Source organism: Mauremys reevesii, linkage group 10 (genome assembly GCF_016161935.1).
Source record: "Mauremys reevesii isolate NIE-2019 linkage group 10, ASM1616193v1, whole genome shotgun sequence".
NCBI lineage: Eukaryota > Metazoa > Chordata > Testudines > Geoemydidae > Mauremys > Mauremys reevesii.
The window spans coordinates 51722604-51750287 of record NC_052632.1 but is presented as its reverse complement, the minus strand read 5'-3'; the positions used below and the strand labels follow the sequence as shown (position 1 = coordinate 51750287).

At 47.0% G+C, this 27684-nt stretch overlaps 1 protein-coding gene across 8 annotated transcripts in view; it reads right to left on the bottom strand.

Moving 5' to 3' along the window:
- Positions 1-27684, bottom strand: part of CLUAP1 (clusterin associated protein 1) — a 192270-nt gene that overhangs the window by 102956 nt on the left and 61630 nt on the right. For all 8 annotated transcript variants that reach the window (XM_039492233.1, XM_039492235.1, XM_039492230.1 and 5 more), the window contains 3 exons: positions 22373-22456; positions 18652-18785; positions 15357-15498 (listed from right to left, as the gene is read on the bottom strand). In XM_039492233.1, the coding sequence (XP_039348167.1) occupies positions 15357-15498; positions 18652-18785; positions 22373-22456 (360 nt within the window). The remainder of the gene's footprint in view (positions 1-15356; positions 15499-18651; positions 18786-22372; positions 22457-27684) is intronic.

The following is a 27684-nucleotide window of genomic DNA, read 5'->3' as shown; positions in this document are numbered from 1 at the left end:
TTAAAGCTTAGCATGTTCAGTGTTTTCTCCTATTGATCTCAAACACTTTACCAAGGTCAGTAAACATTAAAACCCTTCTTCTACAAAAGGCAAATGAGACACACTCTAGGTATGTCTAGACTTGGAGCTAGGGGTGTGATTCCTGGCTTGTGCAGACATACTTACACTAGCTCATTAAAAACAGTAGTGTAGCTGAGGTAGCATGGGCAGTGATGAGTACAAACCCACCTGAGCCTGATGGTATATACTTGGCCCAGCTAGCCAGTGCCCCCACTTGCCTCTGTAGACGCAGCGTGAGTTTGTGTTACTTGCGCAGGTCACACAGTGAGTCAATGTCAGAACAGGGAATTGAAACCAAGTCTCCTAACTCCTTATTCAGTATCCTACCTTATCCACTGGACCACACTGCCTCAGACAGAGCACAGATCTATTCATAGAGATCCATTCACTAGCGGCTAAGCCTCTAGAGCAGTAATGAGCTCCTTTTTGGAACCATCTAGAAGATGTAACCCTAAACATTGCCAGGACACTGTAGGATAAAGCATGGTTGTTTTAGTGATGCTATGGCAGAGAGGCTGGCTTAGCAATGACTTTGGGACTCCCATTCCTTATGCTGGTGATGGCCAGGTGCATTACCTACACAGTGGCGACTGCTTCTGGAGGAGGAGTACAAGAACAGCTATCCAGTACACTGGCACTTCCGAATAGACAACTGATGGCAGCAACATAGAGAATGGCCTAGAAGAAAGTTTTCTGAGGTAGTCTCTTAGGTAAAGATAGTTGAAGGAGAAGGAAGTTCTTCAAAGAACTATTTTGAAAAGACACACTCTGTCCATGCTTTGATGGCTGAAATGGGAGAAGGAGAGCAGGCAAAAGTGATTAATAAGTAGCAGAGACTTGGGTGTGTTGGTCGATCACAGGATGACTAGGAGCCACCAATGTGATATGGCTGTGAAAAAGACAACCAATAAAGCTACAGAAATATTCATGACATTGTATAAGAGACAGGTAAGACCTCATCTGGATTATGGTGTACAATTCTGGTAACCCATGTTCAGGAAAGATGAATTCAAATTGGAAGAGGTTGGAACAACGCTTCAAACTGGAAGAGCTAGGATGACCAGGTGAATGGAGGGGACTGGAAGAGCTTGACTTGTTTAGCTTAGCAAAACTAAGGCTGGGAGGGGATATGATCACTCTCTATAAATATACCAGGGAGGATGAAGAGCTACTATTTAAGCTAAAGGACAATGTTAGCACAAGAACAAATGGGTATAAACTGGCCAAAAATAAAATTCAAGCTGGATATTACAAGACCTCTAACCATCAGAGGAGTGAGGTTCTGGAACAGCCTCCCACTAGGAGCTGTGGGGACAAATAATTAGTTTTAAGCAGCAAAGAGTCCTGTGGCACCTGGTAGACTAACAGACATATTGGAGCATGAGCTTTCATGGATGCATGTATTCACCCACAAAAGCACGTGCTCCAATACGTCTGTTAGTCTATAAGGTGCCACAGGACTCTTTGCTGCTTTTACAGATCCAGACTAACAGGGCTACCGCTCTGATAATTAGTTTTAAGAGAGAGAGAGACAACTTGAATGGGGTTGTATGACGGGGTTGCTTGTGACAGTGGGGGGCAGGGTTAGCCTGCCTCGAGGGTCCCGTTTGGTTCACGTCAGATGATCCTAAAATTTCATGCTTTAGACTTCAGCTGGTCACCTGCAGGGTTCCAGAAGGGATTACCCCCCCTTCTCCAGTGTATTCTGTTTTTGGTTTTGTCTCCTTCTTCTAAAGCATCAGGAATGGCCACACCTGGAGATGGGTCACTAGACAGTGGGGGCCTGTGCTCTGTGGTGTCTCTGAGCATTCTCACTCTAGGGTGCTTGGCTTGGATCTTGCTCACATGCTCAGAGTCTAACTGATCACCACGTGTACACTCTGGAGAGAACTATCACCAGATCAGATTGGCATTAAGATTGGGTTTGTTTGCCTTAATAAGCAGCATGGGGTGTCGTTCCCTTGCCAGGATCATCTGAGTATACCTCACTTAATCAATGTCCTGCCAATGGCCGGGCCTCAGGCATCAGTGCATCCCCGTCCCTCCCTCCCTCCCATTCTCTGCCTGTAGCAGATAATAGCCAAGGGTACATCTACACTTCACAAAAAAGACTTGCAGCAGTGAATCTCAGAGCCCAGGTCAACTGACTTGGGAGTGCAGGGCTCATGCTACAGGGCTAAATATAACAGTTTAGACATTTGAGTTCAGGCTGGAGCCCAGGCTCTGAATCCTGGCAAGGGGGGAGGGTTTTGGAGCCCAGGCTCCAGCCCAAGCCAAACGTCTACACTGCTATTTTTAACCCAGTAGTGAGAACCCACGCTGCCTGATTCAGTTGCCTCGGGCTCTGAGACTCGTTGCCAGGTGGGTTTTTTTGGTTTTTTTTTTTTTTTTCAGTTTAGATGTATCCTGGGTCTCCTGAGGGCTGTAATACTTTGGTCTAGTTTCAGTTGCTGGTTTACTGTGTGGGTGTTGGGTAGTGTTGGTGGCCTGGGACAGACAGGAGGTCAGACTAGATGATCTATTGCTCTCTTCTGACCTTAAATTCATTGACTCTAAACAGCATATTTATTATAAAACGATGCCATATAACTGGGTTCAATTTAAAAACTTGTCTTTTTCCTTTACATCAGTTTTGCTCAGTCATCAGTTGCATTTTAAAAGGCAGAGAAAAGTTAGGCATCTCATATGGGCTACACAGAGGTTCTAAGGCAGGGGCAGGCAAACTTTTTGGCCTGAGGGCCACATCAGGTTTTGGAAATTGTATGGAGGGCCAGTTAGGGGAGGGGTGCGTGGCCTGCCCCCTCATTCACCCCCCACCCCACTTCTCAGGCCCTGACGGACCACCTGCAGGACTCCTGTCCCATCCAACCCCTCCTGTTCCCTGACAGCTCCCCGGTAACCTGGCCCCATCCACCACCCCACTCCCTGTCTCCTGACCACCCCCAGAACCCCTACCCCTGACGCCCCCCACCGCCCCATCCAACCCCCCGCTTCCTAACTGCCCCCCCCCGGAACCTCCACCCCATCCACCTCCCCCCTCCCTGTCCCCTGACTGCCCCTGGAACCCCTACCCCTGACTGCACCCCGCTGCCCCATCCAACCCCACCACTTCCTGACTGCCCCCCCGGACCACTGCCCCATCCAATGCCCCTGTTCCCTGCCCTCTGACTGCCCCGACCCCTATCCACACCCCCGCCCCCTGCCCACCACCCTGAACTCCCCTGCCCTCTATCCAACCCCCCCGTCCCCTTACCATGCTGCCTGGAGCACTGGTGGCCGGCAGCACCACAGCCACGCACTGCGCAGCACAGAGCACCGAGGCAGGCCGGGCTCTGCAGCGGCACTGCCCCGGGAGCTCGCAGCCCCGCCTAGAGTATTGCGCCGGCTGCGGGGTGAGCTGAAGCTGCAGGGGAGGGGGAAACAGCAGGGGAGGGGCCAGGGGCAAGCCTCCCGGGCCAGGAGCTCAGGGGCCAGGCAGGAGGGTCCTGCAGGCCGGATGTGGCCTGCGGGCTGTGGTTTGCCCACCTCTGTTCTAAGGCCTTAAATCTGAAAAGCTTAAAACACTGCTTCTACAGTGGATTCAAAGTGAAAGCAACTTTAATAGCCTACATGTCAGGGAATGACTTTAACCTAAAAATGACCAATGATAATTAATGTCTTTCTACACAAGCAGAAAAGCACTGACACGCTCTGAGAAGGCCTAGTACACAAACCAGAAATCACCTGGTCATGCACTGATGCCCAAGGGATGGGCACAAGTAATCCAGCAGCATAAGAAGATAGTGCTGGAAGAAGAGTGGTCACTGAAAAAGCAAAGAACCCCGAAAGGACAAAATACCTTTATTCACTCTCTCCAAATCCCATAAGTACCAATCAATCAGAAAAGTCTTACCAAAAGGAGAGATGACTTCCCCAGATATACCAGTGAACAGGAGGGATAAAATGGAAAGAATTTAATACTTAACACACATTCAAAGGGCTTTCTCATGAAACAGGCGGGTGTTATGTCATTATTGCCAATGGAACTAAACTATCTGCCCAAATAAGAATGAAAGTTTCAGGTTCCAAGCAGTGAGTTTTAAAATCTTTTGGGAAGTTCAATCCCCAGGATTTGCACTTGAGAAACATGTCTCACACCAGTGGTTGTTAGAGGACTATTGTTGGCACAATCACAACTGAACTGCTAGCGCTACTGGATGTTATTACAGACACTGTTAGGGGCGAAAAATGAACAGAAGGCTGGGGACTAGTATAATTAAAGTTACAACATACTCCTCTTTCTACAACAGCATCCCTTTGAAATGAGAAGAAAACAGCGTTGTCCTTTGAATAGGCTGGTGGTGTGTGTCATCTGCTCAGTGCCACTTTAATTAAAAAAACCTGTGCAATCTTTAAATCACTTTTCTCATTAGGAAATGCACTCTAGCCGATGTCATTAGCTGTGCAACATCAGCACAGTACGCACAACTGCTTTGTGTCTAAGTGCACTAGAAATTACAGTCTCATTATTCAACCAGTCTCTAGACTGGAGTGAGATTTCACCCTGTAAAACTTTCATTTGTTCAAGGAAGGTTCGGTAGGAATCAATTCTCAATATTGAATGGAATCGGGGGGGGGGGTGCTACTGCTGAGTTAATCTAATTAGACTGCAGTTGCTCTTTTTACTAGCAAGCTATTTAACTAAACACACAGACAAACATAACAAAAGAATTTACTATCATTTCTCCTACAAATGATTGTTAAGATTTGATTGGAAAAACAAAAAGCAAATAAGGACTGGAAAATCAATGTGGTGTTTAGGAAAAAGTTTTGACAGTTTAAGGGACTAGGTATTGCACTGGATTAAATGCAATTATCTAGCACTTCGGTCATTTTTCTTCTGTGGATTCTGGAAAGGATACAGTGATGATAAAGTCCAGAACAACTGTCATTTCCAAACTGTCAGTGTTAGATCATAGAGAGACAACTTCTGTTTGTGAGAGAGACAAGCTTTTGAGCTTACACAGAGATTTTCTTCAGCTATTACCTCAACCATCTTGTCTCTCAAATATCCTGGGATCGACATGGCTACAACAGCACAGCATTCAGTCTTAGATCATACTAATTTTAGAGCAATTTTTTTTCAAGCATAAGATAAATTGTCCACTTCATTGACAAATTGCCAAAGGTGCTGAAGCATCACCTGAAAAGCAAACTGAGACTGATGGAGGAGGATGGAGAAAAGCAACTGTGGGTATTTTAGGATGGCAGGGCGGTAATGCTTAAGTAGATGCACTACTGCACTGTCATTTTTTCCACCAAGTTTGAGAATAGGAGATTAGCAGTGAAAACCCAAGGTTCATTTTAAAAGCCTAATTCTGCTTCCTCTCCCAATGGCCAAACTCTGATTTCTAAAAGTTTTAAAAATCTGCATTGCCCAGTGACTTCAGCTGGACTTCTGGCTGCTCAGCACTTTTTGACAATGTAGCTATCAAATGGATGTAGGTATAGCCTTTTCCCCTAGGCGGTGGTACTCGAGTCACTGGTTAACGATGCTTCCCTGCACAGGGATGATGGAAGTGTTTGGCCAATCTTTTTCTTTAAATGTGGGGTCTGTTTTTAGCATGACTGCTCCAACACCTTCTGCTGTTAATCCTCTTCATCTCCTTTCCCCATTCCAGGTATTCCCCTTATCTGGGCTTTTCCCTCAAGTGGACCAATTTCCTAGGTGCTACCAACACCGGGCCTGAGAACTGTGTGCTAAGTGATGAGGAGTGGGCTGTGCTATTTGACACATGAGGCTTTGTAGCAGCAGCAGTAATCAGGAAAATTACCAAGTTATTTGCAACTGGTTTCCAGAGGTGATAAGTCCCTGAAGCTTCCATTTAAGTTATACCCTCATTGTAAGCATCAGGGAATAGAAACATTAGTAACCCAAGCGACTAGGCTAGTTCAACAGGCTATTTTCAACAGTTAAAAATTATTATTTTTACACATTTTTATTAATAACATTTTATAAAATGATCTGTGGCAAGACTGGTCTCACTGGTGAAGAGGCCTTCCAGACCCACCATCCCCCTGAAGGGCACATGCTGAGAGATAACTGAAGGGGTTGGTAACCCACTTCAGTCAATGAGATCTCAGCTTTCAGCCAATCCACAGTTCAAATAAGACTGATCTCCCATAGTTTTTCAGATCTCAGTGGACCTGCAAACTTCTCCTAGTTCCAGAAATACTTAAGCGATGGATTTATGTCAGGCAGCTGAGCATCTGCATAGAGCTGAAAAACCAGTTGTCCTCAAGCCTGAATTGAGACCCAAGATCTGACCTGGACATCAGTTTATCCTTGTTGGTTTTAAGAAGAACATTATTTTGAAGGTAATTAATAGGATGTGATGCAGAGTTTCATTTTACCCCATAAGAATCATAGGTCTCTCTGGTTCCCTAATCTAGAAGTCAATACTATTCTCTAGATATGTTTAGTACACCATAAACATGCAATACAAACTATCTTGTGATCTGATGTCCCTGATGGAATCCCCTGAAAGTCTATCACCAGTTAAAGGCACTTCTTCTTGCTGTTGTTTTACTGCCCTGCCACAAAACAAGGGATGCAAGTGGTGGCTGGAGCAAGCCTGCTTATTAGGGCATCAACAATAACTGTTATAGGGAGGGGAAGTGGATTAATGCTGCTGGAATAGCCCAGGAAGAGATTTCCTGATGGATTCCTCTTGACTTCAATACACAAATATTTAAATGAACAGGGGGTTCCCACAAACAATCATACTTTACAGGGACCATGCAGTTGGAAGACCTAGGCATGGACTCTTAGATATGGGACACAATGCACTCAGTGGCAGGACCCTGAATATGGAAGAAGAGAGTGAACTCAAGCCCGATGGCATTCAGATCTAGGTATAAACCACACCTTTTTCTTGAAGACTTCTCCCCAGGACAGATGTCTTAAAAATACATTTTTGCACACACAAAGTCACAGTACCCACCTCATGGAATGGAGAAATACATACTTATTGCTTAAGTATCACCTTAATAAATATCTATAGCCCTATGTATATGTGTAGATATTGTGTGTGTGAGTGTGTGTGGGATACATGAAGTGCTATATACATAAGTCCTCTGAACAGCTGGATGCAAATTCATTACTAATTGCCATGTGGAAATTCATAAATGGTCTCAAACAGCAGTCCAAAATATTTCCAGTCCCAGTATAAAGATTTGATAGTATTTGAACAGAAAGAGAAATCAGATTTTAGGCTTCATTACAAGTTTTCTTTCAGTCAGGGACATATGTACTTCTTTTCTGCCAAGGATCTGCATATGGACTACAGCATTATAAACCAAAGGGATGAAAATACCAGGTTAGCTATGGATTAGAAACACATGGACTAATGATCAAAGCGATGATGCTGATAAAAAGGGAAGCTAATGGGAAACTGGATAACATGGATTACTAAACTGTCAAACTCCTTGATTGACTTGTCAATCATACACCAATTTTTCAAGACCCTTGTTATCTTTTAGACAGTTTCTTTTATACTTCATATGAACAATGCAGCAAGACAGCTGTACTAGTGCTGTCCAATCAGCATGTAGAATACTTTTCTCACAATATGTCTGTACTGTGGCAGAAATCATAGTTTTTATTAAATGATCCTGTTTAAAACAGCCCCCATGGTTATAAAATAGCCTACATCTCCTACGAACCTCCCTCATCAACTGTGCTTTGCTGCTTACAATTCCTATTTCCATACAAAAACCTACAGTATGCAAAACACACTTTCAGAACAGATTTCTGGGCAAGAGAACAGCATAAAGAGATTAGAAGGAATTTCTAATCCCCAATGGGGGACGGTATACAAAAATATGGGGCTAAATTCTGTAACTATTCATTTTCGGAACCCAAATGGATGCAAATTCATGTTGCAAAAGCAAAATTAACATGCATACATACTTTAAGTACCAATAACTTCATGCACAGCCCCTCAATGCAAAATATTTCTGCCAGGAGTAGGGGCAACTCATACTGGCAAAGAAGGATATGATCTACATATGCAAGACACTAAGGTCTGAGAAAAGGAAGCTTTGTGTATCAAAAACACTTCACAATACATACACAAATTACTGAAGTATAGGCAGATGTGAAAGGTGGAAACAGTAAACATTTATGGGTTAAAATAAAGGATAAAAAAAGCATGGGCTAGTAATGATAAGAAGTAAACCCAAAGATTGACAGTAGCAGTAACATAAACTACAAGGAACAAGTGGCTGAAAGGATGACTGGTGAAAGATTTGCGGCAACCTGTATATATGAAATGGAAAAGGAGGAAGGAAGGAAAGAAATCCAACATGAAATCCAAATATAAAAGGAAGGGAGAAAACAAACTGAACTAATGCAACTCAGGGAGTCAAGGGAACACACAAGACTCCTACAAAACAAGAACGAAGGCCACATGAGGGGGAACTCCAAAATGCCTAAACTTTTAATAGCTATTTTTGAGCAGTTTTCAGTTAAGAGAATGACAATGAGGAGGTTGGAGAACCTTGTGCAAGGAGACTATTAGACACACTAATTGACAAAGCACTGAGAAAACAGTAAGAGCTTGTCTGCATGACAAGTTTCTGCTCTGCAAGTCAGGGTGTGAATCTACAGTGCACCAGCTTGCTGCAACCTAACATGCTGTGTGGACACTGCTATAGCATGGTGAAAGTCAGCTTGCAAAATGTAGTACGCCAAGCTGCACTCTGGCACTTCTAGTGCACTGTGGCAGTGTCCACACAAGATGTTACTTTGAAGCAAGCTGATGAGCTGTAGAGTCACACCTTGGCTTGCTATGTATAAAAGCCCAAAGGAAATAAAGAGTACCTGATAAAAAATGGTTACTCGCCTTTTGTAACTGTGGTTCTTCGAGATATATTGTTCATGTCCATTCCAATCAGCTGTGTGTGCGCACGTGCACGTTGGCCAGAAGATTTTTCCCTTAGCAGCATCCGTTGGGTCGGCCTGGGCACGTCCTGGAGTCGCGCCCTCATGGCACCTAATATATAGCCCTGCCAACCCGCCACCCCTTCAGTTCCTTCTTGCCGGCTACTCTGACAGACGGGTGGGAGGGTGGGTACTGGTATGGACATGAACAACACATCTCGAAGAACAACAGTTACGAAAGGTGAGTAACCGTTTTTTCTTCTTTGAGTGCTTGTTCATGTCAATTCCAATCAGGAGACTCCCAAGCCAAATCTAGGAGGTGAGGTCGGAGTTGTCCACTGACTGGGGTACTGCTCTACCAAAGGCCGCACCATCTCTGGCCTGCCTAGTAATCGCATAGTGAGTGGCGAAAGTGTGTATGGATGACCACGTTGCCGCTCTGCAGATTTCCTGGGTGGGGACTTGAGCCAGCAATGCTGTTGATAAAGCTTGTGCCCTTGTAGAGTGTGCCGTTATGGGGGACGCTGGAATCCCTGCTAGACTGTAGCACTCTAATGCATGACACAATCCATGATTAAATGCGATGGGTCAAAATTGGCTGACCCTTCATCCTGTCCACTACTGCCACAAAGAGCTGTACTGACTTCCTGAATGGTTTCGTCCTCTCGATGTAAAAGGCCAGTGCCCTGTGGACATCTAGAGTGTGGAGCCTCTGCTCTCTGCTACTCGAATGAGGTTTAGGGTAGAAAACTGAGAGGAAAACGTCCTGGTTAATGTGGAACTGTGACACAACCTTCGGGAGGAAGGACGAATGGGGTCTGAGCTGAATCTTGTCCTTAAAAAATACGGTGTAGGGAAGCTCCGATGTTAGAGCCCTGAGCTCAGACACTCTCCAGGCTGAAGTTATCGCCGGTTGGCGGACATGTGGGTACAACCTGTCGAGGCCCTTCAGGAAGTGGCTGACTAGAGGGTTAGCGAAAACTGAACGGCCCTGTACCCCCAGATGGAAAGCCAAGATGGCAGCCAGGTGCATTCTTATAGAAGACAAGGAGAGACCCTCCTGCTTCAAGTGGAGAAGATAATCCAAAATGTGGGGCACAGAGGCTAGCGCCGGGGGCAAGTCGCGCTGTGCTGACCAGATTGAAAATCTCTTCCACTTGGTCAGGTATGTGGCCCTAGTGGAGGGCTTCCTACTGCCGAGAAGGACCTGTCTGACTTGTTCTGAACAAGAAAGCTCGAATGGATTCAACCATGGAGCCTCCATGCTGTGAGATGGAGCAACTGCAGGTTCGGGTGTTGGAGACGCCCATGATCCTGAGTGAGAAGGTCCGGAAAGTGCAGCAAGGTAATCGGGGTTCCCACAGATATGTCTAGGAGAGATGTATACCAATGCTGATGGGGCCAGGCCAGTGCTATGAGAATGACCTGAGCTTGGTCTCTGCAGATCTTGAGCAGGACCTTGTGGAGAAGCGGTATTGGCGGGAAGGCATATAGAAGAGCTCCCCACAATGGAGGAGGAACGCATCTGCTTTGGAACCCAGATTGTGATTCTAGAAGGAGCAGAACTGCTGACACTTCCTGTTGCGTTGCATGGCAAAGAGGTCTATCAGGGGACAGCCTCACCTCTGAAAGACCGAACATGTGATGTCTGGGTGAAGGGACCACTCATGGTTGTGGAAGGACCTGTTGAGGGGTCTGCCAGCTCGTTCTGGACCCCGGGAAGGTACAACGCCTGTAGATCGACTGAGTGTTCTACACAAAAGTCCCATAGCCTGTGTAGAACTTCCTGGCACAGGGGAGAGGAGCGTGAACCCCGGTTTGTTGATATAAAACATCACAGTCATATTGTCCGTCATGACCGATACACATCGACCTTCTAGATAAGGGCAGAATGACTGACACGCTAGACGCACCGCTCTGAGCTCCCTGACACTGATATGAAGATGGAGATCTGTCTGCAACCAGAGGCCCTGAGTCCTGCGGTCCTCCAGATGTGCTCCCCATCCCAAATCTGACGGGTCCGTCACTAGGGATGGCTGTGGGGCAGCGACGGGAACTCCTGAGCACATCTGCTGAACGTCTGTCCACCACCAGAGCGAGTTGAGGATAGGCTGAGGCAGGGTCACAATCCTGTCCAAGCTGTCCCCGGCAGGTCTGTACACTGACGCAAGCCATGACTGGAATGGCCAAAGCCTGAGTCTGGTATGTTGTACCACGTACATACAGGCTGCCATATGCCCAAGAAGCTTCAGGCAATTTCTCGCAGTGGTGGTGGGGAACTGCATGAGTCCCTGGATCATGATGTTGACAGCCTGAAATCTCGCCTGCAGGAGGAATGCTCTGGCTTGAGTTGAGTCCAGTACCACCCCTATGACCTCTATCCTCTGGTCTGGGGAGAGAGTCGATTTGGCTTTGTTCAGGAGCAGGCCCAGATTCTTGAAGGTGGCTCTGATAAATGCCACCTGAGCTTCCACCTGATCCCTGGAGCGGCCTTTGATCAACCAGTCGTCGATGTATGGGAACACCTGCACCCGATGTCTCCGCAGAAGGGCGGTGACAACTGCCATGCACTTGGTGAATACTCAAGGTGCTGCTGACAGGTCGAATCGGAGGACAGTAAATTGGTAATGGGAACCATTTCCGTGGTTGTGCGCAATTGCTATGTGAAAATACACATCCTTCAAGTCGAGGGCAGCATACCAGTCTGCTGGATCCAGTGAAGGGATAATGGAGGCCAGGGAGACCATAGAGAACCTGAATTTCCTCACAAACTTGTTGAGGTTGCGCAGATCCAGCACAGGCCTGAGGCCACCTCTGGCCTTCGGTATTAGGAAATAGCGGGAATAGAAACTCTCGCCCCTGTGTTCCAGTGGAACCTCCTCCACTGCCTCTAGTTCTAGGAGCGAATGCACCTCCTGAATGAGAAGTTGCTCGTGAGAAGGGTCTCTGAAGAGGGATGGGGAAGGGGGGTGGGAGGGCACAGAACTGGATGGAGTATCCCCTCTCTACCGTGCAGAGCACCCAGTGGTCCGACGTGATATGGGACCATGCACGGTAGAAAGGGGATAGTCAGGAGGAAAAGTTAAGGCGGGGTAGATCCAGTCTGGAACATCGTCCTCGACCGCACCTTCAAAAGGCTGGTTTAGGGCTAGACGGCGGTTTGGGCTGGAAAGAATCTTGATTAGTGGAGGGGTATTGCCTCCTCCTGCCTCTCCGGTTCCTCCTCTGAGAGCTGTCCTGGCAGTTCTGCTGCTGGAACCTTTGAGGAGGTTGCAGGAGGAAGTGTCTCCACTGTGTGGCCGGGGTATGCAAGCCCAAGGATCTGAGGGTGGCTTGGAAGTCTTTTAGGCTGTGGAGCCATTTGTCCATCTTCTCTGAAAACAGAATTTTGCCCTCAAATGGGAGGTCCTGAATGGTTTGCTGGACCTTGTAGGGTAACTCTGAGACTTTCAGCCAGGCCCCTTGCCGCATAGCTAACCCCGTCGCCATTACTCTAGTGGCAGCATCTGCAGCATCTAATGCTGCCTGCAATGAGGCGTGGGAGACTAGTTTCCCCTCTTCTACCAAGGCGGCGAACTCTGACCGAGAATCCGAATGGACGAGCTCTGTGAACTTCGCCATTGCTGCACAGGTGTTATAAGAGTACCTGCTCACAATGGTCTGTTGGTTAGCAAAATGGAGCTGTAAACCACCAGTCGAGTAGACCTTCCTACCCACAAGATCTAGGTGTTTAGCATCCCTATTCTTTGGGGAAGAACCTTGGAAGCCCTGTCTCTCCCACTGGTTAGCTGCATCGACCACCAGCAAGTCTGGAGGTGGGTGGGAGTACAGATGCTCAAAGCCTCTGGAGGGCACAAAATACTGCCGCTCATTGCGTTTGGCAATGGGTGGCAAGGATGCCAGCATCTACCAAAGGGTCTTAGTGGTGTCCACAACCGTCTTTATGAGGGCTACCCGTGAAGGTCCTGAGGGTGCTAGGATGTCCACCATGGGATCCACCTCCTCTACCACCTCCTCAGCCTTGATGCCCAGACCCTGGGAAGCCCTGCAGAGCAGCTGCTGCAGGACTCTGTTGTCCTCTAACACAGGCACTATGGTTGTTCCTGCCAACGCTTCATCTGGCAACGAGGAGGAGGAAGCATATGCCGGTAGTGGAAACTCCCTACCGTCTGCCCCATAGGGATCACATGACTCCCAGGGCAGCGCTGGAGGAAGTGGTGCCGATGACGGTGCCGGGGCCATAGGCATCGTAACAGGTGTCGGCATCAGTTTCACCAGAGGGAGCTGCCAGCGTCAGGGGGCCTGGTGCCAACATCGGTACTGGGGCCGCAGGTGGCCTGCATCGAGGTTGACATCGACAACGGTGCAGGTGTGGGAGACGGGTGCGTCGACGCCGTGAGGGCCAGTGCCACAGTTGGAGCCGAGCATGGTGCCAGAATCGACTACTGGGTGGGAGGCAAAGGGGTTGGGATTGTAGGCACCGAGGGCAGATGCGCAGTGGAAGGCAGTACGAAAGTGGCGGAGGCCACTGAAGATGTTGCTGACTGTGAGATCTGGGTTCCTCCCTGGCCCTGGTGAAAAGCCCAGGGGGTCCAGAAGGGCCACTAAGGTCGATTCTGCCACTGCAGAGGCCACTCCTGATGCTCCCTTCTGTCTCTACCTGACCTCGCTCTACGACTTCTGCTCCTACCCAAGCAATAGGAGTCAGACTCCAACTCCGAGATCTCAGACACCGAAGACCATGGAGGAGCTGATCCTCGATGCCTCAAATGTTGAGAGCTCGGGGAGCAAGTAGGCTCTCTGTCGGAGTGGGTAGGCGTTGACGGACAAGGCGAAGGGGAACATCTTGACATTATAGCTGACTTCCCTTTAGAGTGTACCAGAGGATGCGGCTCCGTCGGTGCTGAGGGTTCCTCTCTGGCAGCCGAGAATGGTGCCATAAAGTGAAGGAGGTCCCGAGCAACCTGGTACGCTTCCGGCATGTACAGGAGCTGCAGCTGCTGTGTAGGCGCCGGTGATCGAGATGGGGCTGGACTTGACTGCCGCACCTGGGCAGGAGTCGACACGGCTCCAGAAGGAGATGCCAAGGGTTGGCCCGCTTGGGGTCGCACATCTTGTGGCTTAGCCGGAGGAGAACGGTCGTCCAGCCTTTTCTTCTTTTGAGACACCGGCGAGTGAGAGCGGTGCCTACTGTCAGATGGGGCCTGTGAGGAGCTGTGGCAGTGCCAAGCATCCCTGGAGGAGTCCTTCCTCTGTGCCGAACTTGCCAATGGCGCCAGGGCACTCCACGTCGAGGATGATGCCATAGGGGTCGGGTCTCTTGAGCCCAGGTCAGAGTGGGGGCATAGGGCTGCCTCCATGAGGATCACCTTGAGCCGCTTTTCTCTTCCTTTAAGTGTTCTCGGATGGAACTCACGGCAGATCTTACAACGATCTTTCTGATGGGTCTCCCCCAGGCACCATAGATACGATGAGAGCGGGTCACTTTTCGGCATGCACTTGGCACAGACCACGCAGTTCTTGAAACCCAGGTACCGTAGCATACCATGGCACCGGAGTGCAGGGGGGAACCCCCAACAAAAACTATACTGTACTAAACTATTATTTCAAACAACACTAAGAACTAACTACATACAACGAAATAGAGAAAAAACTTGCTGAGCAAGAGCCAAGGAAAATTCCAGCCACCGTCACTGGCGGTAAGAAAGAACTGAAGGGGTGGTGGGTCGTCAGGGCTATATATTAAGATGCCATGAGGGCGCAACTCCAGGGGGCGCCCAGGCCGACCCAACGGATGCTGCTAAGGGAAAAATCTTCCAGCCAATGTGCACGTGCATGCACACACATCTGATTGGAATCGACATGAACAAGCACTCGAAGAACTGTAAATACGTGCGCTGCAAGATGCACCCATTGGTTTTAAAAGAACTAGAAAGAGGGAGTTCAGAACTGCTGAAAATTGGTTCTTCGCGAACCCTGGGAAGTATGTGAGAGATAAAAGGAGAAATAAACGATGATAGGGGAAAAGTTGCAGTGATTGGAAAAGACAGCAATTGCCTGATGCTGATCTAATTTATGCAGTTTTTATAACAGCTTAACTCCACTGACTCTTGAGCTAAAAGTGTGTTATCTTGTCTGCTCAAGACCTCTCCAGTTCAAAACTAGAGAACATAAAAATGATGATCTTATCAGTGGAGACACAGCTCTGAGGATATGTATTAATTATCCCGCTGCTGTGGGAAGCGGCAGGAGGCAATGAAAGTCTTTTTGGCTATTGCTAGATAATAAACAGTGGCATGCATGATGGGGCAGAGGTTAAAAAAGTACATTTAGTTAAACTCATGTTTTGTCTGGAAATATAAAACGTTCTTACCTCAAACCTCTCCTGCTCTACTCTGTGATGATCATCCAGTTGCTGTTCCAGATAGGCCAGATTACGGAATTTTTCGAGATAACTGCTATACTGTTTCTGCAGCTCCTCCTCGATCTTCTCATACTCATCCATAAAGGCTGGTCTGGAGAGCCCAGAGACAAAACAACACAGAAAACAAAACTATTTGAAGCTGCAGAACTCTGCAACATGCACTTTCCTTTTCTCAGTTCCCTCTGTATTCCCACTATTAGCCTAATCCAAAAAGCATCTCTCTTCACTCTAAATGCTCCACATTATTTTAAAGATACTAGAATCACTGGGCAAAATCCTACCCTCTATTGCACAGGTGTGCTGGGGCAAAGGAGAATTGTAGGCAGCCTTTCACCACACCCGCCCATGTAAGCAGAAAGGCGGAATTTTCCCCTAGCAATAAGGACAACACTAGCAAGAGATTAGTTTTCTTGCTGATCAGTGCTCCATACCTCAAAGTGGGCATGGTCCAGCCCAGGGGTCTCAAACCCAAATGACCATGAGGGCCACATGAGGACTAGTACATTGGCCCAAGGGCTGCATTACTGACACCTCCCCACGCCGCCCTCGATCCCGCCCCACTCCACCCCTTCCATGAGGCCCTGCCTCTTCCCACCCCTTCCCTGCCCCCATTCCAACCCCTTCCCAAAATCCCCACCCCAACTCCACCCCCTCCCTGCCCCCAGGGGGTGCAGGAGGGGTGTGGGGTGTGGCAGAGGGTCAGGGCAGGGAGTTAGTGAGGGTTGTGGCAGGGGGTCAGGGCAGTGGGTTGGGTGCAGGAGGGGTGTGGCAGTGGGTTCAGGGCAAGGGGTCGGGTGCAGAGCAGGGGGTTGGGGTGCAGGAGGGGTGTGGGGTGCAGCAGGTGGCTCAGGGCATGGAGTCAGGGTGCAGCAGGCAGCTCAGGGAAGGGGACTGGGGTGTAGGTGGGGTGCGGGCTGCAGCAGGGGGCTCAGGGCAGGGGTCAGGGTGCAGGGTACAGCGGGAGTCGGGGTGCGGCAGGGGACTCAGGGCAGTGGGTTGGGGTACAAGAGGGGTGTGGCAGGGGGTCGGGTGTAGGGTGCAGCAAGGGGCTCAGGGCAGGGGGTTCGACTGCAGGAGGGGCTTGGGGGTGGGCTCTGGCCCAGCATACACTGGTGGCAGGGCAGGCACCCTGCCTGTCTACCCGCACTGCCCCCGTGCTGCTCTGGGAAGCAACGTGGGGGAGCAAGGGCACAGGGCCGTGTGTTGCTGTTGCTTCAGGCACCGCCCCCAGCATCTCCCATTGGCCAGAAACGGGGAACCGCGGCCAATGGGAGCTACAGGGTGCAGTGCCTGAAGCAACATCAACACATGCCCCTGCGCCTCTCTTCCCCCACGTTCTTTCCGCTTCCTGGAGAAGCGCGGGGGCAAGGCAGGCAGGCAGCCTGCCCTGCCCCCGGTGCGCGCCGGGCCAGAGCTGCTCTAGGTAAATGCTAGTGGAGGGCGGGGGGCCTGTGAGGAGCTCGTGGGCAGCAGAAAATAACTTTGCGGGCCACATGCGGCCCGCGGGCTGCGTTTTTGAGATCCCCTGGTCCAGGGGATCAGATCCCCTGATCTGCAGGCTAGCAGATGTTCTTCTACTTGCTATCTGTGCTTGCCAGGATATGTTATTTCTCTGCAACAGAACTGTCCTAATAATGTGTCTGGCTGTGTGCCCATCGCCCACCAGCAATGAATCACCATGCCACCCTGTGGTTCTTGTAGCACACAGACCAGTTCTGCTCTGCTGCCCATCCCCACCCCATGTAACTCCATCTGGTAAAGACAGGATTTTTATCATGGCATTTGTCATGAACATACAGCTAAGGGTAGCATAAAATCCCTCCTTTACCTATAAAGGGTTAAAAAGCTCAAATAACCTGGTTGGCACCTGACCAAAAGGACCAATAAGGGGAGAAGATACTTTCAAATCTGTGGGGGAAGGTTTTTGTTTTGTCTCTCTTTGTTGTTCTCTCCAGGACAGAGAGGGACCAGGGCAGAAAAAATACATCTCCTAAAGCCATATCTGAAATAAGCATCTAAGATTACAACGGTAAGTAATAGCAAGGAAATATGTTAGGCTATCTTTTGTTTTAGCTTGTGAATTTTCCTATGGTAAGAGGGAGGTTTATTCCTGTTTTTTGTAACTTTAAATTTTGCCTAGAGGGGAATCCTCTGTGTTTTAACTCTTACTACCCTCTAAAATTACCTTCCGTCCTGATTTTACAGAGGTGCTTCTTTTACTTTTTTTTTTTTTATAATAAAGTTCTTCTTTTAAGAACCTGATGGGTTTTTAGGACACTAAAAACCAAAGGGTCTGGTCTGTGCTCACCTTGTTTACCTATTTGGTTGGTATATTATTCTCCAGCCACCCTAGGAAAGGGGTTAAAGGGACTTGGGGGGATATTTTGGGGAAACAGGAACTCCAAGTGGTCCTTTTCCTGAATCTTCGTCTAACTCTCTTGGTGGTGGCAGTGATACCATCCAAGGACAAGGAAGAATTTGTGCTTTGGGGAAGTTTTTAACCTAAGCTGGTAGAAATAAGCTTAGGGGGTCTTTCATATGGGTCCCCACATCTGTACCCTAGAGTTCAGAGTGGGGAGGGAACCCTGACAGCATTTACACACAAACATAACAAAGGCACTTCCACCCCCTCCATTTCCTCATTTTCTCTCATTAAAGAGATCACAGATGAAGCAACTGCTCATACTCAATACAAGATCCCAATATGACTGAAGCTAGAAACCAAATCTAAGGCCTGACTGTGTGTGCCCTGATTGCATGGCAGTCCAGGATGCTCTCTAGATGACCCTTCCCCATTCAAGGATACTTCATGACCTGTTTCTTCATCTACTACCTACCAGTGGCTGGAAAAGTTAGGAACATCTTAGAAATCAAGCAACATGTTTCACCATTTTTTCTCCTAGAAGCATCTGCACCCAGAGATACCATCTGGATTTAATGACTTTTTTAAAGTCTGATCATTTTGAAAAGTTCAAGTGACAATTTAAAAATAAAGTAACATTTGGGCTGTCTTGACAGTAGCAAAATGTTAGTCAGTTTCAAAACCAGATGATTGGAAAATTAATAATTACAGCCTAGGCATGTTTGCAATGGCAAATCACTACATTTAGTGCACTCCTCAGAGGACATAATATTTCTTGGATTTTTTACAGACTAGTCAATCTTCACTACAGTGGGCATTAAGAAGACACTTCACCACCATTTATACTAATTCTGGAGTGGATAAAAGGTACACAGTCTTTACCGGACACTCTGTAGGGTCTGTAGTCGCTTCTGGTTTCTTTCCAGTTCCAGTTTTCTCTTTTCAATCTTGGCTTCCAAGTTAGCTTCATCCGAGGCCACGTTATTCAACATGTCCTTAGTCTTCTGGACTTGTTCCTGAAAGAGAGAATGAGTGGCTGAGTCATGGCCTGCAGAAGTGTAACTCCAATCATCTTTCAGACTCCGGGCCTGATTCTGCATTATCTTGCACCTTGTGTCATCACAGAATTTTGTAACCATGAGCCATGTTATGCACCCAGGCTCAGGCAAAGATCAGTCTTCCACCAGCACTCTTGTGTGTCACACTCTTATTACAATCATCATTTAGCTTCTCTTACATCATGGGTCTCACTGACGGCATTAGAAAGGTCATTATTTGGTTTACAAATCAAACGTATTTATTGAGGACACTACAGAGAAAATCCTGTTCTGTCGTAACAGCTGGCTTTTCCTCTTTCTGATCCTGGGATTAGATATAGATTACACAGTATTATTCTGCACTGCTGAGCACTGACACTGCATGAAGGTAAACCAACACCATTGTTTTGGGACCAAATATGGCCTCTGTGCATGCATTCTGCAGTTTCAACTGGACAGTGTATTCTTCAGTTCTTGTCCTGAACTGTTACACGATATTGCGATTTTGAACAGCTGTCATATTCCACTCCAGAGTGGCCTGCATTTTAGTGGTGAGTAAAGTGATTTTTAGATGCAATGACTATAAAGACTAAAGGCACTGTTACAACTGTAACTGCAAACCATTATTAGGTTTGCCTGTGCCAAACCAGGGTCACTTGGCTGGTTCCAATAAATTCAAGGACTTAGTTTACCACCCCCTGGGAGAAGTTCCTATATACAGTATCCACTGAGCCTTTTTCAGGTTCATTTTTCCTGAACCAAAGTGAATCTGCATTCAAATACACAGTAGATTTAAACTGAACCTGGTGCTGTTGTAATTGCAATATAGTCTACCGGAAAGGCTGTGTTTATTGCAGTGATTATGCTTTCAAAGAAGAAATTATTTGAAAATGCAATCCAAGTACTTTTCCATTTCTGTTTGCCTTTAGTTAAATAAAAAGGAAATTCAATGGAGAATTCTACTCAGATGCAGCACTATGGCTGAGATTTTCAACAATTCAAAATGAGGAATTTCAAAGATATGTTTCCCAAAGCTACTGCAATTCAGCCAGTTTAGGCAGACTTGCAAAATTCTATATGCCCATGTGCCCAAGATGAATAATCTATTTCTTGGCAGTCGAGAAAAATAGTTTTTTCATTATCACCATTATCATCATTCTGGCAAAGGCATCAGTATATTTGGTGCCTAGCCAGGTACATTTTCATAACAGTTTTCCACGGCTGACAATGCTCATACAAAGTATATTGTGGCATAAAAATTAGAGGGCTGATCCTGTAAACACTACCAGGCATGCAGATTCTTCCTGGCTGTGTGTGCATGAGGTGGGTGAGAGGGAGTAGACAGTCTTTTCTCCCTTGCATGGCCCATACATGGGAACTAGATACATTCATGGATGATGGGTCCATCAATGGCTATTAGCCAGGATGGGCAGGGATGGTGTCCCTAGCCTCTGTTTGCCAGAAGCTGGGAATGGGCAACAGGGAATGGATCACTTGATGAATACTGGGCTAGATGGACCTTTGGTCTGACCTAGTCTTGCTGTTCTTATAGTCTTATGAAAGAGGAATGCATTTAGGGTAATGCAGCCATGACTCCTCTAGGGGCATGTGATGCCTGAAAGAAGGTGGGGAGGGGTGGACAGAAGGTACAGTGACGGCTGTCTCCCCATCCCCCAACATACCCAATGGTCAACAGAGCCAGCTGGAGTGAGGGTGGGGAAGCTGCATCCCACGGAGGGGTGCTGTGAGGGGGTGTTGTCTCTGTGCTCCTTAGAGCTCAGGGAACAGTTGGTCTCCCTTAACCAGATTGCCTCCTGGGGTTCCTCTTGTAGCAACAGAGTTCTTCGTTATAAGCCCAATAGCAACCCTGCTAAAGTCTCCAGGACTAGTACTACTTCCTGACAAATATTACATTTTAAAAGAACCTCTTCGGTCTTGATCTCTTTGTTTTTTCTTAGCCCTGCCATGGCCATCTTTTAAAAAATAAATTGCAATCAGAATAGTGCTACGTACTCTACTGCAATCAGGAAGAGAAAGGGAAAAAAACCTTCACGCGTGTTAAAATGTGCTGGGTATGTTCAAAGCATTTGCTCCTTTGAAACTTTGATCATTTAGAAAGTTGTTTAATTAAGAAAGAGCTATGTGTTTGTTGAAATTCCAGCAGTGAAGGTTATTTGCTGTTCAGCTAGAGTAGATCATTTCATTAATTGTTCTGGAACTAACCAGCTGAGGTAGGTTTGAGTTATTGATATTTCCCAAGAAATTATCCACTCTAATATGCTGAGACTGGCTTATTGGAGCTACAGCCTAGGATATCAATACATATTAACAACATTCAGGATGCATATAGACTGTGAACAGCAGAAAAAGCAGATGGAGAGATCACCTAGTGTATCTATTGATTTGGCATGGCTATTTAATCCTGAAGCTCCGCTTCCTCTAATTATATATATGTGTGTGTTGGATACAGTTGGCTATTCAATAATTTAATTTGTTTGGGCTTGATTCCCCCACACCCCAGCTGGCAGGGGCAGCTATGCTTCTGGGATGTTTTCAACCCTAGAGCAGGACGGGCAGTGTTTGCACTGATATCCATTTTTTAGGAGTCTGCCTACTAGATGACCAATTTAGCATGGCCAGGGCTTCATGGAACCCCACTGATGGAGACTACTCGATAGATTGCCCTGACTCAGTATATTCCTAGGTGTTCTGACCACATGCTCTTTTCAACCAGTACCAACTCTTTTGCCACTGATCGTGTTACAGCCAAACAGAGAAATGCCACTGAGTTGAGTGTAACACCTTGTGTTGTTGGCCAATTAATAGACCTCACCAGATATTAGCTTGTCCCTCGGCAATTAACATTCAGAGCTGACACTTGCCATTCAGGATCACAGGATGGGGCCATTTAAAAAACAATCTTGTTAAAATCTTCAAGTTCGCTTTGAAATTCTACCTATCTAAAGATAAATGTTCCCGCAGTTAAAATGCAGGCTCAGCACCACCTCCAGTTTGGAAACAAAATGCTTTTCTTTGAAGTGGACTAGTGTGGGAGAATTTAAAATAAGGGTATGTCTACACTGCAATGTAAGCGCAAAGGTAGTGGGACTTGAATCAGATCTCCCGTGTTAGGGGACCCTGGGCCTGAGCGTCTACACTGTATTTTAAGCCTACGTTAAGAATATTCTGATCAGTGCTCGAACCAAGGGCTCTGGCATCCACACTGCACTGCGCAGACTCGAGTCAAAGTAACAATATCCCAGAGATCCCAGCGCCATTCTAGCCCTAGGAACTCAACCCATGTTTGCGGTTTTTATTGCCGTCACGCTTTACCTAATTGCTGGGAAGTTTACAGCTGGCGTTGAAATCACTTACGGAATGGATGGGAAGCTGTTCAGGCTTAGCAGGCTTAGCAGGCTGAAAGCCAAGTGTAAGACTTCCACAACATCTATTGTGGAACTTCAGTATGCTGATGATAATGCAATCTTTGCCCACTCTGAGAGAGATCTTCAAACTATCTTGAATGTGTTTGCCGATGCTTCTGCTTACCAGATGCTTCTGCTTACCAGAACATCTTTGATGGCAATTTTCATCACCTTTTCAGTCTCATTTATCTCCAGAGGTCTCGCAATGGATTCCGTTCTCAATTCCTAGGAAATAAAAACACACCAATATACTCAAGCATCATGCAAAGGAACTAATAGTCACAAAACTGAGGGTGATCGAGCAACTCCGACAAAGGCATGTGCATAATAAATGGAGTGGAATTTAATATTTATGACTCATTGCTCAGAGAGCATCACAGAACGGGAGGCTATGAAAAAGGTCAGAGTTAATGGAGGCCAGTGTTAAGAATTAGCAATGCAGACATCATTTCAAAGTGAGAGGAGACTTATTGCTCTGAGCTGGGAACACCTTTAAGAGCACAGTTTCAGCCACTTTCTTGTCATTAATATTAAAGGAAATTACATGGGTTAATACCCCATACACCTTGCTCAAAATGTACCCAAGAAGGTTAATTTTATTATTTTCAATAAAGATATTAAAAAGGCCACAAATGATGAACATACATCTGATCTACTTCAGCCCTATGAGCCAAATGTCTCAGCTAACCAGACTAAGGGCTTGTCTATGCTACAGGGGCTAGAGCTGCATAGTTAGAGGGCTGGAGCTGTGACACCAGTAACTCCGTAGTGTAGACGCAGATTACAGTGACAGAAGGGGGTTTCCGCTGATGCAGGAACTCCACCTTCCCAAGCAACAGTGGCTACATTGATGGAAAGATTCTTCTGTTGACCTAGCTGTGTCTACATCTAAGTTTTAAGCGTAGACCAGGCCTAAGGATTGATCAGAATCCCTACCACTAACCTAGCTAGCAGGAGCAATCAGTAGATGTCATGTCCTGTCCAGTTCCCCCTTCCCAATTCAACTAAGACTCATGGCAGAGGGGGAGGAGGTGCTGACTGACTTGGATTCAACATCCCTCACCAAAAATGGTGCTCTTAGGTGGACAGCAGAGGTTGCTGAAAGCCTCATGAGCCTGGTCAGTTTATGGGTGGAAGAGGATTTGGCACTCATCTGTACAGGCAAATGTAGTTGCAGCCGTGTTGGTCCCAGGATATGAGAGAGACAAGATGGGTGAGGTATTATCTTTTATTGGATCAATTTCTATTGGTGAAACGCATAAGTTTTCAAGCTTCAGGAAGCTCTTCTTCAGATCTGGGAAAGGTAATCTGATCATCACAGCTTAATACAAGGTGGAACAAATTATTAAGCCTCAGGAGTTGAAAGAGACCATTCAAGGTTACATGTGCAGTTAACATCTCTGCGGTAATAGTTAGTGGGTAACAGACTGTTGTAATGAGTCATAAATCCAGTGTCTTTAATTGAGTCAAGGATTTATAGTGTCTAGCAAAGTTATAAATTTAAGCTCCTAGGCTCATCTTTTGAAGGTGTCATGCAGGTTTTTTTTGAGGATGAGGACTGACAGGTCAGATATGGAATGACAGCTTTGTGAAAAGTGTTCGCCCATAGGTAATATGGTGTTTGTGTCTTTTATCATTTTTCTGTGAGTTCATTCATGGGAGCACACATAGGGACCAGGTTGTGGGCTGTCATGCCTAATGGTAAGAGTCAGGAGCCTGGAATCGGAGCCAGGGTCAGAGACAGGCCCTGCGTCAAAGGTCAGAGCAGCAGAGAGACTCAGGTGCCAAGCCAGAGTCAGAGGTAAGGCATAGGAGTGGGGAGACCTGGAGAGGACAGGCAGGAAGGTGGAGTTCAGGAGTCAGACAAGTAGGCAGCGTCCATAGTAACAGCCACTCAGGGAATCACCTAATTGCTCAAACAATTTCCTGTGCCGCTTTTTGGTTTAAGTAGAGCATCCCAGCCAATCAGTGGGGCTGGACATCTACCCCACTTTCCTTGAATGTGTGTCGCAATTGTTGAGGACTGTGCCTTTGGGATAGCACTGCTCCAATTGCCAAGTTGGAAGCATGTGCTTTTATGATGAAGGCTTCCGGGGTGTCGGGGATGACCAATATGGGAGCAGTGGTAAATACAAGTTTTATTTGCTCAGCCTGCTGGGACTCGGGAGACCACAGGAATCTGTTGTTTTTGCAGAGTGAGACAGTGAGAGGGGCTATCTGCTCCAAGAACTATGAGGAGTCCAATGGCACCTTAAAGACTAACAGATTTATTTGGGCACAGGCTTTCATGGGTAAAAACCCCCACTTCTTCAGCATCAGGAGTAGGGCATAGGAGCAGAGACCTGCAGCAAGGCAGGAAAGCAGGAACTGGAAGTAGACAGTGGTCTGGGATAAGGAAAACAGGAATCACAAACAGGCAGGGCTCATGATTCAGGCAAGTAAGCAGGGTCTGTAGTAACAAACAGCAAGCAAGTGCCTAGTTGCTCAGATAACTTTTTTATTTGTTGACTCTTTCTTAAGTAGAGAGTCCCAGCCAACCAGTGGGGCTGTATGTCTCCCCTAATCAGGAGCTTCGTGGGCAGAGCCGTTTGCAACCTAGAGCTTCACTGGTCCCCTTGTCCGGTGGGTCAGATGAAATGCCACGTGGCAGTCAGGCTCTGGGTACTAACTAGGGACCTGCAAGCTGAGGTTCAAGGCCTATGATCCCTCACAGTGTACTGAGTGTCTCATTTTACCTACATAGTTGTTATTGGGGCATTCAGTGCCCAGGATGTGGTACCACGTGTTGCGATAGGCATGTGTAGTACCCATGGAGTGTGAAAGGTGTGTTGTGAGGCATACTGAGTATAGTAGTGGAGAGATGTCTATGGGTTTTGGTAGTGCTTTTCCCCCCTTCTCTTGGGGTATTTGGGTGTTCCATGATGCGATCTACTTCTCTGGTGTGTGTCCTTGTTTAGTAAGGCTGTTTCAAGTGTGTTAAGGTGTGTATCCCAGACTTTCTCCTCAGAACTATGGTATCTGAGTACCTGGCTGTAGGTAACAGATTTCTTGGTGTGTTTGGGAGTGATTACTGGATCCGTGAAGCTAACTGGGGTGATCCAGGGTTTCTTGTATATAGTTGTCCGTGGGGTTCCATTGCTCAGGCTGATCATGGTGTCCAGGAAATTGATGCTGCTCCGGAAGCATTCTGACAGAGTTCAATGGATGAGTGGTGGTTGTTGAAATGATGATGGAAATATTTGAGGAAGTTTAGGTCATCTGTCCAAAGGATGAAAATATCGATGTATCTCAGCTACATCATTAGTTCGGTGGTGTATTTGTCCACTAATTCTTCCTTGAGCTAGCCCATGAAAAGGATGGCATACTGGGGATGCCAATGCCCCAACGACAGCTAAGTAGGTGAAACCATTCACTATGCTATCAAATGAACTCACACAGAAAAATGATAAATGACAAAAAGGGTAATGATCCTTCTACCCTTGAGCAAATATTTGTCGCAAAGCAATCACTCCAGATCTGATTTGTCAGTCGTCATCCTCAAAGGAAACCTGCACAACACCTTCAAAAGACAAGCCTGGGAGCTTAAATTCATAACTTTGCTACACACTAAAAATCATGGACTCATCCATGCTTGACTGCTGGGACTGACTGGACTGTGGTGGAGTCTCAAAAAGATCCTGGCTCCTGGCATAGCTGGGTCCCTTCCCGCCCTGGTCGCAAGTCCCCAATCCTCCCTCACTTCCTCATCGACCCCGCTGTCATGCCTGGGGCCTGTGATTCAGGCTCCTCGGAGATATCGACAATGGTGTGCAGGGTGGTGGTGGGGTCTCCGCCAAGCATGACACACAGCTCCTTGTAAAGGCGGCAGGTTTGCAGCTTGGTACTGGATCCACTGTTGACCTCCATGGCCTTCTGATATGCCTGCAGCGGTTCCTTTGCTTTCATGCAGCACTGCTGCTGGTTCCTGTTGTACCCCTTCTCCTACATCACCCATGCAATCTGCTCATAGATGTCATAGAATCATAGAACTTAAGATCAGAAGGGACCATTATGATCATCTAGTCTGACCTCCCGCAAGATGCAGGCCACAAAAGCTGACCCACCCACTCCTGAAATAATTCTCTCCCTTGACTCAGCTGTTGAAGTCCCCAAATCCTGATTTAAAGACTTCAAGTAGCAGATAATCCTCCAGCAAGCGACCCCCACCCCATGCTGCGGAGGAAGGCGAAAAACCTCCAGGGCCACTGCCAATCTACCCTGGAGGAAAATTCCTTCCCGACCCCAAATATGGCAATCAGCTGAACCCCGAGCATGCGGGCAAGACTCTCCAGCCAGACACTCAGGAAAAAGATTTTCAATATCCCAACATTGACCCTCAGTACTAATTACCAGTGGTCGCACGTTATTGACCTATTGACTAAATCACATTATCCTATCAAACCATTCCCTCCATAAACTTATCAAGCTTAATCTTAAAGCCAGAGAGGTTCTTTGCCCCCACTGTTTCCCTCGGTAGGCTGTTCCAGAATTTCACTCCCCTGATGGTTAGAAACCTTCGTCTAATTTCAAGCCTAAACTTCCCAACTGCCCATTTATATCCATTTGTTCTCGTGTCCACATTAGTACTGAGCTGAAATAATTCCTCTCCCTCCCTGGTATTTATCCCTCTGATATATTTAAAGACAGCAATCATATCTCCTCTCAACCTTCTTTTGGTTAAGGAAAACAAACCGAGCTCCTCAAGTCTCCTTTCATACGACAGGCTTTCCATTCCTCGGATCATTCTAGTGGCCCTTCTTTGTACCCGTTCCAGTTTGAATTCATCCTTCTTAAACATGGGAGACCAAAACTGCACACAGTACTCCAAATGAGGTCTCACCAACGCCTTGTATAACGGGACTAGCACCTCCTTATCTCTACTAGAAATACCTCGCCTAATGCATCCCAAGACCGCATTAGCTTTTTTAACGGCCACATCACATTGCCGACTCATAGTCATCCTGCGATCAACCAGGACTCCGAGGTCCTTCTCCTCTTCCGTTACTTCCAACTGGTGCATCCCCAGCTTATAACTAAAATTCCTGTTAGTCATCCCTAAATGCATAACCTTACACTTCTCACTATTGAATTTCATCCTATTACTAATACTCCAGTTTACAAGGTCATCCAAATCTCCCTGGAGGATATCCCGATCCTTCTCCGAATTGGCAATACCTCCCAACTTCATGTCATCCGCAAACTTTATCAGCCCACTCCTACTTTTGGTTCCAAGGTCAGTGATAAATAGATTGAATAAGATTGGACCCAAAACCGAACCTTGAGGAACTCCACTGGTAACCTCCCTCCAACCCAACAGATCACCTTTCAATACGACCCACTGCAGTCTCCCCTTTAACCAGTTCCTTATCCACCTCTGGATTTTCATTTCGATCCCCATCTTTTCCAATTTAACC